The 12567-nt window shown below is 48.7% G+C and overlaps 1 protein-coding gene across 1 annotated transcript in view; it reads left to right on the top strand.

Annotated features, from left to right (window-relative positions):
* Positions 1 to 408: 408 nt before the first annotated feature.
* The window catches only part of SCPEP1 (serine carboxypeptidase 1), a 32901-nt gene continuing 20742 nt past the window's right edge, over positions 409 to 12567 (top strand). Inside the window, exons 1-3 of the mRNA XM_028093009.2 lie at positions 409 to 526; positions 3781 to 3929; positions 8115 to 8204. Coding sequence (XP_027948810.1) covers positions 460 to 526; positions 3781 to 3929; positions 8115 to 8204 — 306 coding nt within the window. The 5' untranslated portion in view covers positions 409 to 459. The remainder of the gene's footprint in view (positions 527 to 3780; positions 3930 to 8114; positions 8205 to 12567) is intronic.

The raw sequence follows: 12567 nt of genomic DNA on the forward strand, positions 1-12567 counted from the left end.
CAGTTGGTTCAGGCTTCATCTTCTTGGGGGGAAAGGCAGCTTTTGAAATGCCAGGCCTATTTTGGGGGAAGGAAGAGATGAGCCCGACAGGAAGGACGGTTCTCGTGGTTATTAGTCCGTAGCGTTTCATTCCTGTACCACGACCCGACCTAATCAAACAAATGCATTAAACGCCTCAACTTCTCTGATCCGTCCCCAAAACGGCGGAGGAGGACGTGGTGGGGCAGAGAGCATACCCCGAGCGCCGCCCCTCGCCTCCGGGTGGGCCAGACCAGCAGAGCCCGCCCAGGACACAGGCAGCGGTCCCCCGCCCATCGCCCAGGCCCCGCCCCCGCCCCCGCCCGGGCCCCTCAGACAGGCCCCGCCCCCGGCCCGGGCCCGGCCAGGCCCCACCCACCGCTGTCACGTGGTGGGGTGCGAGTCCCAGCCTACGGCTGATGCTGCCGCCCGGTATTCGCCATGGAGCTGGCGCCCCGAACCTCTCCCGTGTCTCTGCTGTTGCTGCTGCTTCTGGGCCTGAGCACCGGTAGGTTCGGGCAAAAGGTGCATCAGCGGCCAGCACCTCCGTCTCTCTCCAGGGATGAGCGTCTGTTAGTGGGTTTGTGCTTTTGAAAGCAAATTTCTTTCCCCTAGTTTCTACCTTGCGTAATTATACTGCTTTAGAACCTCGCTCTCTTTCCTTCTTTCTTTCTTCTTCTTCTTCTTTTTTTTTTTTAATGCTAAGTGCTTTTTCTACCCCTTTCTGGCCCTGAGTGCTCTGGTACTCCTCTCTTCCCTACGCCTAGGTAGAAGCAGTTGTGCAAAATACATGACTTGGGGAAACTGCTGATCGATGAGGTTTCCACGATCCTAAGTCCCCCTCCCTTTTCCTGCGGTGATTGGCTGCTAAACGGGATTAATGAGGACTTTCTATTTTGAGCTGAAACATGCGGTGCGAAGGACCCTGAAAAACCAACCCTACCACGATTGGGACGTTTCATTGAGATGAGGTCTTTCTCTCTCTTCTTACAGAACAAACAGCATAACATCTCCCCTCACTGCCGTTCTTTTTGACAAAAACAAAATCGTGTTTAATAGGATGACTTGCAAATCGATTTTCAGTCTTTCAGCAAAATGTTTCTTGGTCTGAATCAAGATCCGAGAATTCGAACTGGCCACCAACTTCCTTGTGATCTTAGGCAGAAGTTCCCGTCTTCCCATTTATAAACTGGGGATCATCTGGCCCTTCAGCTTGGGTCTGGGAAATGTTGTCAAATATGCCTCCCCCCCCCAATTTTAACAGCGGTCACTGCCAGGAAAGGGAGGAGGGCCACCGATTAAGTCAAAAGGGACCCGAGCCATATTTGTCATGTAATCTTGGGTCACTTGTACAGAGAATCTTCCAGCCACATCTATGATCTAGCCACTCTGTTTTGCTCTTCAAGCCACTTTCTGGTTTTCTTAATCTATATCCTTCTCACTTGCAAAACCTCATTGTCTCCTCCTCTACTCCCTTCTCTTCTTTTTGAGACCAGTTTTTGTGCTTTTCCTTGCCACGGGGTCTTGAAATTTAAGAAAAGAGGAAGTAGAAGGCAGGAAACTCCCATCATGGGGAGCCCATCATCTCTGAACAGCAGCCTTTTCTTACCCGCAGAGGGATATTTGAGAAAAACAAATGTAACTCAAGAGTTGTTACTTTCGCAAAGGTGACATGGAAAATGTATTGAACCTCCTCTTTTCAGATACGTATTTTGCAGATGCTACAAAGTTAACTAGGGAAAATTGGAGCTGTGGGATTAAAGGATATATGTATATATATAGGTTTTGATCTATGGAGTCACCCAGGTGCCCCTGAATCTGTCTTTCTAAAACAGAATTGCAAAACTCCATATATTTCTTTTGATATTTGGAAAGCCAAGCTGCCTTCCCCAAAACTGATGTCAGTGTGCACTCTTGCCAGCAGTGCCAAGGACTGGTCTCCTGTGTCCTTGTGGCCATTGGGCACTTGCCATTATTTTTTGATCTATCAAATAAGCAAAGATATTTTTAGTGACCATATTGGTTTGATTTTCATAGCTGAATATTAATGATGTTAACCCTTTTTTCACATATTTATCAGACATTCAGATTTCCTTTTCATAAATTATTTCCTCAGAGCCTTCACCCATTTTAACTATTAGGATCTTCCTTTTTGAAATTGATCTACACAAGTAAGAAAAATCACCCTTTTTCATATTTGTTGCAGATCTTACTTTGTTGTATGCCTTTTAATTTTATTTCTGATGTACATAAATTTTGTTGTACAGAAAATATAACAAGTCCCTGCCCTCAACTCTTCTGATCTTTTCCTTTATAGTCTCTGGGGTATGCTTAAATCACTTCCCCATCCAGAGATCAAAAAAACATTCAAATATATATATATATATTTTATTTTTATTTTTATTTTTTTTAAGATTTTATTTATTTATTCATGAGAGACAGAGAGAGAGAGAGAGAGAGGCAGAGGGAGAAGCAGGCTCCCAAGGAGCAGGGAGCCTGACGCGGGACTCGATCCCAGGACCCTGGGATCATGACCTGAGCTGAAGGCAGACGCTTAACCATCTGAGCCACCCAGGCGCCCTATATATATATATATATTTTTTTTTTAAGATTTTATTTATTTATTTGAGATAAAGTGAGTGAGAGAACACAAGCAGGGTGAGCAGCAGGCAGAGGGAGAAGCAGGCTCCCCACTGAGCAAGGAACCTAATTCGGGGCTCGACACCAGGACCCTGAGATCATGACCTGAGCCGAAGGCAGACACTTAACCGTCTGAGCCACGCAGGCATCCTCAATTATATTTTTATATTATTTTTAATATCTAAATTTTAAAATTGAAATACTTGAACTGCTTGAAATTTATTTTGGTTTATAGTGTCGAGTAAGGACCTACGTTTTTTTTTCTCCTTCACAAAAGCTAACAGTTGCCCCAGCATAAGATAGTGAATATTGGTCCCTCTCATTTGGGATATCTCTTTAATCATATATTAAATGAGATATAAAGGCTAGCATTTTGCATTGTGTGATTTTTCTTTTTTTCCAGAAATGTGAATCTTTCTTTCTTTTTTTTTTAAAGATTTTATTTATTTATTTCACAGAGAGAGACACAGAGAGGGAACACAAGCAGGGGGAGCGGGAGAAGGAGAAGCAGGCTTCCCGTGGAGCAGGGAGCCCGATGTGGGGCTCGATCCCAGGACCCTGGGATCATGACCTGAGCCGAAGGCAGATAGATGCTCAACACCTGAGCCACCCAGGTGCCCCTGAATCTGTCTTTCTAAAACAGAATTGCAAAAGTGTTTCATGCTAATTGTTAAAAATCCGAATATTACAGGGCGTGCAGAGGAAAAAGTGAAAGCCCTGACCTCCTATGCCACTCTTAAGTTTGGTTTGCCTTTTTTTTTTTTAAGATTTATTTATCTGTTATAGAGAGAGAATGGGTGGAAGGGGCAGAAGGAGAGAATCTCAAGCTGACTCTGTGCTCAGCATGGAGCCCGATGCAGGGCTTGAACTCACACCTCTGAGATCAGGACCTGAGCTGAGATCAAGAGTCAGAGGCTTAACTGACTGAGCCACCCAGGCGCTCCTGGTTTGCTTTATCATAACTGAAGTGCTTTTCCTTATCTCCACAATATATTAGAGTGAGTAGAGTGCCTAAAATAGAAACGAAATCATCTCCAGTTTATCATGGCCGTCTCTGTGGGCTTGGAATTTACCTGGACGTTACACATTCTTTGGGACAATCACGTTGTGCTTCTGTTTCAGGAGCGATCACGGAGTGGCCCACAGAGGAGGGAAAGGAAGTATGGGATTATGTGACCATCCGCAAGGATGCCCACATGTTCTGGTGGCTCTATTATGCCACTAACCCTTGCAAGAACTTCTCAGAACTGCCCCTGGTCATGTGGCTTCAGGTAAAAGTGGCTTGGCTGCCTGGTCAGGTTTCCCCACTTAACCACTTTGCTTGCTCTTAAGAACTCACAGTTCAGCGGGGAAGGACTGATCTGATCCAGCGGCCAGTGGGGGGTCTCCGAAGCTTGGGGCTTTGGTGTCCTCCTGAGGCAGGCAAAGGCAATGGTATACCAAGGGGGCCAAATCAGAGAGTGATTCTAGCCTTTGCAGGGCTTTTCTTATATTGAGCCCAGTCAGTGGCAGGATGCCTTCGTGGAAGCTCCTAAAGACACATTTGACTCTGTGCTGACAGAAATATTTTGAAAGATTCCAAAGCAAAGGCTGAGGTACTCTGAGCAGCACCCCCCTCTCCCTTTTCTCCCGGTCCTTCCTCGACCCTAACTCGTTGCCCCTAGAAAAGCTGATCTTTTGAAAGGACTCAGCCTTTTGTACCTTAGTGTTAAATGTACCCTATCCTTCTCCCTGAGTGTGTTTGCATCTTAATCTTGAGCTCTGATTGTAGGATGGAAGGCAGGGAGCTGGTTGAAGGGTATCTGGGGGCAGGCAGAGGATCCTTTCTTGCCTTCCTAAAATACCTGTCCAGAGGTGGCCCACACCCACCTGGAAGACGAGCCTCTAGGGAGGGGTTGAGGAAACTTGCTTCAGCCTCTGGAAACTGGACGTGTGGCTGAGATTGGGCTTCAGGTTGTTCACCGGTGAATAGGGTGTCCTGCTACTCCTCTCCATGGGATGCAAATGTCACTTCCTCCCGGAATGTCAGTATTCGCAGGAAACCTGCCAGTGCCCTGGGCTTGGCCTCCTCAGCTTGCCCCTACAGACTTTTCTGGTGAGATAGAGCTCAGAGGAGCTGCCCTTTGCAGGGAGGGCCATTTCTCTTGTAGCATTATCACAGTTGTCTCCTTCGAGGGCTGGAGGTGAGGCCCAGCCTGAGGGTGCAGATATGAAAACATCTGAGAAAAGACCCCACATGTGTACCCCACGGAACTTCTGTCCGCCCCCGGGCTGCCGGAGGTGGAGATGCAGCAGGGTTCCATTTTCCGAGCTTTGGTTTTTAATCTGAGGGATTTTGAGGGTTTTGAACGTCTTTATTAATTAATCAGCAGGACTTTTTCCACACTCAAGTGAGAGCTGACATACAGAGCCAAAGCAGAAGTGCTGGCGTGTAGGCCAGGTGCTGCCCAGTCAGTGTTCCCTTTGTCATGTGCTGCCCTGAGGCACTTTCTGGGCCCTCAGGAATTTAAAAACTGTTCAGGTTCAGAAGTTGCCAAACCTTCCCTTTGGTTGATTGCAGCGTGAGGTGGTGATTCAATCTGAATTAGTTGCCAACATTTTTTTTTTTTAAGATTTATTTATTTATTTGGGCGCCTGGGTGGCTCAGTTGGTTAAGCGACTGCCTTCGGCTCAGGTCATGATCCTGGAGTCCCGGGATCGAGTCCCACATAGGGCTCCCTGCTTGGCAGGGAGTCTGCTTCTCCCTCTGACCCGCCCCCCTCTCATGCTCTCTATCTCATTCTCTCTCTCAAATAAATGAATAAAATCTTTAAAAAAAAAAAAGATTTATTTATTTATTTGAGAGAGAGAAGTGGCGGGGAGGGAGAGGGAGAGAGAATTCCAAGCAGACTCTGGGCTGAGCGTGGAGCCCAGTGTGGGGCTCGATCTCATGACCCTGAGGTCACCACCTCAGCCAAAACCAAGTCAGAGGCGCAGCCGACTGCACCACCCGGGTGCCCCAGTTGCCAACATTTTAAATTCAAGACATTCCTTTTCCCAAAAATCAGGAGACTTGGCAACTTGGGGCCTGACCCTCCTTTCCCAGAGGAGTGACCCCCTTTCAGACAGGGCAGGAGCTTATGGAGGAGGGGATCCCTCTGCCCACAGCCGAGTTCTCTGCTCCGTGCGTACACTTCGTGGCCCCCAGAGGCCGCCCCGTTTGTCACCTTTGGTTAGGTTGACCCTCTGAGCTGAGGTACTATATGAAGTTTATCAACAGGCTAACTAACCAGCCTGCCCTTCAGTTCCCCAGAAGCCCACGGGAGAAGGAAAAAGACTAGGGAAGAAATAATTAATTTAGATTTAAAGGAGATCTATCTTAGCAGCCTACTGACGATGCACGTACTGACTTCTGTGGGCAGGTCTTTGAGAACTGAGGTCATGTCACCTGAGTGAAGTAACTCTGAGTGGAGTAGCGAGCTATTTTAGGTACACACTCAAGTCATTTAAGCATTTCGGTTGGTCTGTTGACACACTTCCCGTATTTCAGAGTCACTGGGTAGTCCTGGGCCATGACAGCACCCCATCCCAAGGTTCTAAAGGAAAAAGGATTTTGCAGTGGAATGTTCTCAAATAGAACAGAAACATCCTCCAGCCAGTTTCTTGTTGCCATTGCGGGGCGGGGGGGGGGGGGGGGGGGGGCGGGGGAGTGTCTTCTCCTGCTGCCAGCCACAGTTTATCAAAAGCAGGACAGGAAATTGGGGTTTGTGCCAGCAAGGTCAAGCCCCCTAGGATTCCCAGCTTCCCTCCTTCAGCTCTGGTCCTGTTCTGTCTCCCAGTCAGTCAGCTAGGAGAAAGGGGCCCAGCACTCACCCAGGGATCCATACTTGCTCTTAACTTACTGCGTGTTGCATTATAAGCATTTTTCAGTGTTGCCACATAGTTTTGTATAGTTTGTGGTTCTCAGTGGCTGTTTCATAGTCCGTCTTGTAGACGTGTCATAACTTACTAACCTGTTCCCAAGTGAGGGACACTGGAGGTGTATCCTTTTGCTGTTATAAATATCACTGTGATGAATAGCTGCCTCGGGTTGGTGAGCTTTTTACCATGCTATTAGGAAAGCTTAAGATACAGAGTGCATATAATTAGAGGGATTTATAGCCACCCAGTTTTGTAATAGTTTGGTGTAGGTTCAAAACATTACATAGTTTCATCAGTCTTTCCCTGTTGGGGTCCTCCAGTTACCCCTAAGCCCTGACCCTATGTTGTCTTTTTTTCCTTTTTTTAAGGTTTTGTTTATTTATTCGACATAAAGAGAGAGAGAGAAAGTACACAAGCAGGTAGAGGGAGAAGCCGACTCCCCGCAAAGCAGGGAGCCCGACGCGGGGCTCAATCCCAGGACCCCGAGATCAGGACCCGAGCCAAAGGCAGCCACTTAACCAACTGAGCCACCCAAGCGCCCCGGCTTTTTTTTTTTTTTCCCCTTTAGATTTCCCTATACAAATAGCCCTGGCTTCTCTTTTGCCAGAGCTATTCCTTCCATGTTTGTGGATCTCCCTTCCTGCCCATCTTGCTCATGCACTGGGAGGCAATATCCTTTTATTCAAGGCCTATCCCCTTGGCTCAGCTGGCCCCCGAGACTTTGTCCCGAAGAGTACTGACCATGCTTTCCCCTGACCATCTTCTGAAGGGCCTCCCTCCCTCACTTAGCCCTTCACAGCTCACAGGACCGCCACCTCTCATGGTTGGGCCCCAGCACCGAGCTCTGGTCACAGTGCTGCCCCGCCCTTGGTCCTGGGTGTGCGCGGTTTTGGGTCCTCCCTGCTCTGGAGACTTTTTTGCATTTGTTGAATTCTATGCTGGGGATCCTCGTGATCAAATTGCCCCTCAATCTGCATCCCTTGTCAGTCTGCAGGGACACTGAGGAGAGGGTGATGAGGTGGAGGGTGACAGGGCCCCAGGTCCAGGCCTGGCAGACCCCTAATTGCTGTGCCCCTTCCCTGAGCCTTAACTGCTCATCCTAGAAATGGGAGGAGGTGGACAAGGTGTTTTGAAGGCCAGCGAGCCCCGTGGCAGGCCAGGGTTCAATCTCAGAGGATCAGAGGTAGGAAAGTTCCCTCTGGGGCTCTTAGGCCATGTCTTTTCTTCCTGTTTGTTTATTTATTTATTTATTTAAATTGAAATTTTATTTTCAAGTAATTTCTGCACCCAACACGAGGCTCAAACTCGCAACCCTGAGATCAAAAGTCACATGCTCTACGGACTGAGCCAGCCAGGTGTCCCTGGGTCTCTTCCCTTTAAAAGGGGCTCTTTTGGTACAGACACCCCGGTTCACCGGGTCAGTTCGGTCTTTTGTATAATGTTGTCCCAGCCGTTGCTAAATCATGAATTGTTTATTGTGAATGTGGTTGCCGTTATAATGACTTAAGATTTGACTGATGTTTTCTCTGGGTTTATTTTTATTTTCTCTTCTGCAGGGTGGTCCAGGCGGTTCCAGCACTGGATTTGGAAACTTCGAGGAAATTGGGCCCCTTGATAGTGATCTCAAACCACGAAGAAGTACCTGGGTACAGTGCGCACAGCCCCTAAGTGCAAGCGCCCTATGGCATCCCCAGGGCTGAGGCCCTCCCCCCCCCGACCCTCCCCCATTCCGGGTGGGGTCACAAGTCCAGCCATCCTGCCCCATCCCTTTCCCCGTGTGTCCTGGGGCCTGCGCACTTGTCCACAGGCTTCCTCTCTGGCCGTGCCGCATCGAGGAGCTTTCTCTCCACTTGGTGGCAGAAGCCTATTCTAGCTGACACCCTGGACTTTGACACCTCCTACATCTTGGCCATCTCTCTAGCCCAACTGCAGGGTCCCCGCCTCCGGCCACAACCCCCAATCCTGTCCCGTCTCCCTTCACCTGCCTTGCTTCTTGACTCCATCAAGACCTCAGACCCCTTGTCCTCTGCCCTTCTGGTGTCTCTCTAGTTCTGTCTCCCTCCCTCCCTCATTCTTAGTTTCACTTCCTGCCGTAACCCCTCGCTGCTCAACCCCTGGCTCCTTCCTCCGTCTCCCGGAACAGCCCTGCCACCCCTAAGCTTGGGTCAGCCCCACTGTTCACCTGCTTGGCTCCTCCTCCCAGGTGCCCAGCACTGGCGGCCGACACCGTAGCCGGGTGGGGCTGTGGCCCGGCTGTGGGCTTTGCCCGGGCTTAGGGCCGCCTCTGCTGTGTGCTGAGACTCTGCTCCCCCCCCGCCCCGTGTCTGACCTGTCCACCTGCCTCCCGGGAGAACAGAGCCGTCTCCTGTGGTATGCCCTGTCCTCGCTAGTAAGTGCTTTACCCCTCTGCCCCTCAGCCTCCCTCCCAGAACAACACCTGAGGTTCCTCTCTGCTGATGTCCTTTCCTCCAATAGTCCACTCAGTTACTACCTTTCTCTATCCTTACGCCATCTCTAGGCTCTCCCTGGGATGCAGGCATGCACAGGTTTTCCCCAGCTTACTACACCAGCCCCTCCAGCTCCTGCGCTTCCTTTTTTTAAAGATTTTATTTATTTATTTATTTGACAGAGAGAGAGAGAGACAGCGAGAGAGGGAACACAAGCAGGGGGAGTGGGAGAGGGAGAAGCCGCTTCCCGCGGAGCAGGGAGCCCGATGCGGGGCTCGATCCCAGGACCCTGGGATCATGACCTGAGCCGAAGGCAGACACTTAACGACTGAGCCACCCAGGCACCCCAATCCCGCTTTTCTTAAAAGAATTCTTTATCCAGGCAAACCTCGGAGATACTGCGGGTTCGGTTCTGGACCACCACAATAAAGCGGGTCAGATGACTTTTTTTATTTCCCAGGGCATATAAAAGTTATGCTTACACTATACTGTGGTCTGTTCCACAGGCACTGATGTGATGTGTAAAAAAACAGTGTACGTACCTTAAGGGAAAAGGACCCTGTTGCGTAAAAAAACAGTGTACGTACCTTAAGGGAAAAGGACCCTATTGCTAAAAATGCTAGCCATCATCTGAGCTTTCCGTGAGTGGCAATCACTGGTTACAGAACACTGTAACAAGTACAGTAATAATGAAACAATTTGAAATATTGCAAGAATTACTAAAATGTGGCCCAGAGACATGAAGTGAGCAGATGCTGTTGGGAAAATGGTAGCGGCCGACTTGCTTGATGCGGGGCTGCCCACAAACCTTCGATTTATAAAAAGTGCAGTAAAATGAGGTGTGCCTCTGTTTACTGCTGTCTAGTCTTTACCTCCTATTTATGCCTTCACCTAGAGCTTTCTGGGCTGGGGGCTGGGGCTGAGGGCAGGAGAGAGTGGGTGCTAGGGAATCCAATGCACATTAGCTCTAGGATGGAATACACGGATCTCCTCCATGGCCGTGATGAGGTTGGGCAGCCCTGCCCTAACCCACCTGGCTCTCTCCTCGTAACTCTGCTGGAGCCCTTGTCCCCAGGGGCATGCTGGCTTCCCAATCCCAAGTCCAGCAGATCCTTCATGGGATTTTTTCATGGATTTCTTTTGCCACCCTGTTGGCCATTCCCGTGCCTTGGACGTTGCTGTGTCCCGTACTCTGTCCTTGGTAACATTCTCTTCTGTGTGTTCTTTGGGCAGCCCTGTCCTCTCAAACTGCTTTAAGGACACATAGAAGGTGATGATGAACTCCCAAGTCAGTATCTCCAGCTCAGAACTTTTGGCCCCAGAACTATTTCTCCATTTGCTTCTGAGATGTCTCCATGTCGATGTCCCTCATACATCCCCTATTCAGCATATCCCAAACTATATTCATTAGTACACCAGACCCTCTGTCCACCCACAAAACCAGCGAACTCCATGTGTCCCAATCAGGTGCCTGAGCCAGAAACCAGAGAGCCATCCTTGTCTTCTGCCCCTCACCCCGCTCATCCAATCGGTTTGACCTAAAAATGAATCCTTTTTTTTTTTAAGATTTTATTTATTTGAGAGAGAGAGAGAGAGAGAGAGAGAGAGCACAAGCAGGGGGAGGGAGAAGCAGACTCCCCGCTGAGCAGGGATCCCAATCCCAGGACCCTGAGATCATGACCTGAGCCAAAGGCAGATGCTTAACCGACTGAGCCACCTAAGGTGCCCCTAAAAATGAGTTCTTAAAATATAGCCTTATTGAAATATAATTCACATACCATACGACTCACCCATTTAAAGTATACGATTCAGTGGCTTTCCATATATTCAGAGTTTTACAACCATTACCACAATCAGTTTCAGAACATTTTCACTACCCTCCCATCCCAGAAAACCTCATACCCCTTAAGTATTAACCACCAGCCTCTCCTTAGGCCACCACTAACAACTTCCCGTCTCTACAGATTTGGCTGTGTTAGCCGTCTTATAACTATGGAGTCATACAGTATGTGGCCTTTGGGGTGTGGCTTCTTTCACGTCGCATGATATTTGCAAGGTTCATCCATGTCGGATGTGCCACTAGTCCCCATTTTGTAAGGCTGAATAATAGTCCATTGTGTGGATAGACCACAGTTTGTCTCTTCATCTGTTGATGGACAATTGGGTTGTTTCCACCCTTTGGCTCTGATGACGAGTGCAGGGGATACTGGTGTGCAAACATTTGTTTGAGTTCTTATTTTTGGTTTTGTGGGGGGGAATCCACCTCAAAGTGGAATTGCTGGGTCATATGGTAACTCTGTGTTTAACACCCACGTGTTAAGATTCTTCATCCATCCCTTTTCCATCCTCTCTAGTGGCTGCTTTCAGAGTGCCTCTCCAATACAAATCACTCCTTAGTTTAATATCTTTCAGTTCCCAGAAGATCAGAGCCAGATTCCCGGGCTTAAATTGGTCTCTGCCTACCTCCTGCCCCATTTCCCAACGTCTGTCCATGTACATACTCCCTTCAGGCCCTGCCTGGCCAGTTCCTTGGCTTGGACCTCATTCCTTTGGCCCCTCATTCACATCTAGCTTCCTATACTCACATCTACCATTCAAGACTCATTGCAGGACCACCTCTTCCTTAAGGTCCCCTCTGAGCCCTTGGATTCTCTTTGTCTCCTGCTGGTCCTTCTTAAGTGCAGTTTACTTTTGCCTCAGGGTCTTTGCACATGCCGTTCCCTTAGCCTGGAACATTCCTGAACTTGCTACGTGCTGTAGCAGAGCGCCACACTGGCTTGTTCGCAAGTTTTCCAGAACTCAGAGCACAGCGCAACTCAGGCAGAGAGCCTGAATGAGAAGTGAGGAGGCCCAGGCCTGAGTGCTGATGCTGCCATTACTTGTCCAGCTTTGTGACCTTCTTTGGACAAGTCCTGGGTCTTTTCTCAACTTTAATTCCCTGATCAGTAAAGGACATGGCTGGACTGTGTCACCAGTGAGGATCCTTCCAGACAGAGGATTCTATAGCTCTGAGCCTCTTTGGAAAAGGTATTAGGGTGAGTTCTGTACTTGCGGTGTACTGGAGGCCAGGCTTCTGTGGAAATTGGATTCATCTTGAAGAAAACTGATGCGTGATATTCAGACCTCAGTGGTACCGTCACTGCTTTGAGCCGTGGCTCCGACTGATGCTGCGTGGCTCTACCTGAGCCAGTGGATTATGTTTAGGATGCCATATTGTGTGAAAAGTGACAGCTTAGATGCTTTGGTCCCTGTGTGTATGTTAATCTTTCCTTCTTGCCTCTTCTTTTCTTTGCCTCTCTTTGCCTTAGTAGTCTATGTTCCTGGTCCTTCTTATTTATTTTTTTAAGTAGGCTCCAGGCCCCATGTGGGGCTTGAACTCACAACCCTGAGGTCAAGAGTTACAAGCTCTACCGACTAAGCCAGCCAGGGGCCCCTCCTGACCCTTATTTTTTGAAATCCCTTTTAGCAGTAGGATCGTAAGCACACTGGTATCTTCACATGCATGGGTTAACACGCATAGAAGATGGTGGAAATAAAAATAAATAAAGGGCGCCTGGGTGGC

The sequence above is a fragment of the Eumetopias jubatus genome, unplaced genomic scaffold, assembly GCF_037043125.1.
Source record: "Eumetopias jubatus isolate StellerSeaLion01/CBP00866 unplaced genomic scaffold, mEumJub1_p1.0 scaffold_10, whole genome shotgun sequence".
In the NCBI taxonomy this organism is placed as follows: domain Eukaryota; kingdom Metazoa; phylum Chordata; class Mammalia; order Carnivora; family Otariidae; genus Eumetopias; species Eumetopias jubatus.